Genomic DNA, 2,556 nt, shown 5'->3' on the forward strand with positions numbered 1-2,556 from the left:
CGCATGTTGATTGTGCTAGCAATGAAACGGTGGATGAGACGATGAATTGGTGAGCGGATGTAGCCTTCCTGTGTGGAAGATGGAATGTATACCCGGTTGGCAATGGTGTTCCACCAGGTAGAAGCAACAACCTCTTCAGGGAGGTCTTTATGGAACTGATCCAAAAAGGTTTCAAAATCTTCATTTAGCATGGCACTTTGATTGTAGATGCCAATTCTCCATGCTACCTCTGCCATGCTGCATTGTCACAGCTCCCCACCAAGTGAAAATGAAAGAACATTGAAATTATAATACTCACTACCACCCTGAAATGAGATGATAGCGAAGAATTCCCAGTACAACTCCGCAAAAACCGGCTCTTGGATCTTGAATAATTGCAGCCATCCATCACAAATGATGGTAGAATCCTCCACATCGCACGACTTCACCAATTAAGGTGTCAGTTCTTCCTCCAGCCCAATCTTCCCTAACCAATCCCCGTTTATTGCATTGGGAAGGTGGATCTCCTTCTACTTTAGAGCTTCCAATCTGTTTTTAGCATGGTTCTGTGAGGATTTAGAAGTTATTTGGCGAAAAGAAAGCCACGGGATGTATCCTTGGCTTCCCCCTTGTGAAGTTTGGCCTCTTCTGGACATGGTTCCTGCAAAATCACATTAAGAAAGCACAAACAAACAACACCCAACAATTAAAATTAAACAATACAGATCTGTCAAGGCCTCTACTCGCCGAGTTCAAGAACTACTCGGCGAGTAGGAAGAACATCGGGAATGATTTCTCTCGGACTTATATAGGTTAATCAAAACACCCAATTTTGCATAGGGGTTTGTTGTACTAAGTTCAATAAACACTAATCCAAAATAATTTTTTTCTAAAACCTTCTAATTCATAGTAAAATCAAAACCCTAGAAATTGAGGAAACCCCCAAATCCGAGTTTTGGACAAAATAAGGGCTTAAGAAGTGATAAAGCTTTAACCTTTAACAAGTATTGGGAGTAAAGATCTTACCTTTATGCTTGAAAGATGATGATTCAACAAAGATCGAAGAAATGGCTTGAGAGTAGATATGCACGGTGAGTATGGGGGTAATGTTTAGAATGAGTGAGAACCTTTATTTACAGATTATAAACTACATGTGTAAATTTTCTACTCGCCGAAGAAGAGTGCTACTCGCCGAGTAGATCCGCGTATTCGCGATTTACTGGGCTTATAAAGATGTACTCACCAAGTATACGTGTAAACTCAGCGAGTAAGTCTTGCAGATTGAAGAAAAACTTAATTTTTTTTTATTTTTAAACCACCACCCCACACTCTAAGCATTGTTTGCCCTCAAGCAATCATTCAAAACATGTTTTCAGAGGAAGAATGAAAATAAAACATTACCTAAGAAATTAAAAAGAAAATAAAGGGAAAAGAAATGCAAACTCTAACTCGGGTTGCCTCCTGAAAGCGCTTCTTTTTAAGGAGTCATTAGCTGGACTCCTTCCATGCTACGTTTCTGCCATTCCCTCCAGCAACAGCCCTTCTTTTATGTCCTCATTCCTTTGGACTCCTTCTTCATATCTTTTTACTCTACGTCCATTGACCTTGAAATGGGTACCATCTTTTGATAGTAACTCTATAGCACCATGTGGAAACACCTTCTTCAGCAGGAAAGGACCATCCCATCTTGACTTGAGTTTGCCCAGAAAAAGTTTCGATCTTGAATTAAAAAGTAACACCTTTTGCCCTTCATGAAACTTTTTATTACCCTTGATCCTCTTGTCATGCCAACTTTTGGTTTTCGCTTTATAGATTAAAGAACTAGTGTAAGCATCATTCCTAAGTTCCTCAAGGGCATTCATCTGCATCAACCAGTTGTTCTTGAGCTCTGCTATGTTGAAGTTGCACATTTTTAAAGCCCAAAAAGCTTTATGCTCGATTTCCACTGGTAAATGACATTGCTTTCCATAAACTAGGCTATATGGTGTAGTACCAATAGGTGTTTTGAAAGCTGTTCGAAAGGCCCAAAGTGCATCATCTAGCTTGTCCGACCACTCTTTCCGATTGCTCCCCACCGATCTTTCCAAGATTCTCTTCAAGGCTCTATTGGTCACTTCGGTTTGCCCACTCGTTTGTGGATGGTAAGATGTAGGGAATTTATGATTTACCCCATATCTCCTCAGCACCTTTTCTAGTTGATTATTGGCAAAATGAGTGCCCCGGTCACTTATAAGAGCTTTTGGAACTCCAAATCTTGAAAATAGCTTCTTCAAAAATCGCACCACTACCCGAGTATCATTAGTTGGTAATGCTTGTGCCTCCGCCCATTTGGATACATAATCCACCGCCACCAATATGTATGTGTTGCCTTTTGACATGGGAAATGGTCCCATGAAATCGATCCCCCAAACATCAAATACCTCGCATACTTGAATACTTTGTTGTGGCATTTCATTTCAGGATGAAATGTTTCCCGCACTTTGGCATGCATCACATTCTTTGACAAATTGGGCTGCATCTTTAAAAATGGCGGGCCAATAAAACCCAATGTCAAAGATCTTCTTAGCAGTATAGTGT

The 2,556-nt window shown here is 40.3% G+C and overlaps 1 protein-coding gene across 1 annotated transcript; it reads right to left on the bottom strand.

Annotated features, from left to right (window-relative positions):
• Positions 1-1,487: 1,487 nt before the first annotated feature.
• LOC128127848 (uncharacterized) lies at positions 1,488-1,889 on the bottom strand. The gene has a single exon (XM_052766557.1). The coding sequence runs from the start codon at positions 1,887-1,889 to the stop codon at positions 1,488-1,490; it is 402 nt and encodes a 133-aa protein (XP_052622517.1).
• Between the last annotated feature and the right edge of the window lie 667 nt (positions 1,890-2,556).

This window comes from Lactuca sativa, chromosome 8 (genome assembly GCF_002870075.4).
Source record: "Lactuca sativa cultivar Salinas chromosome 8, Lsat_Salinas_v11, whole genome shotgun sequence".
Classification (NCBI taxonomy): Eukaryota; Viridiplantae; Streptophyta; class Magnoliopsida; order Asterales; family Asteraceae; genus Lactuca; species Lactuca sativa.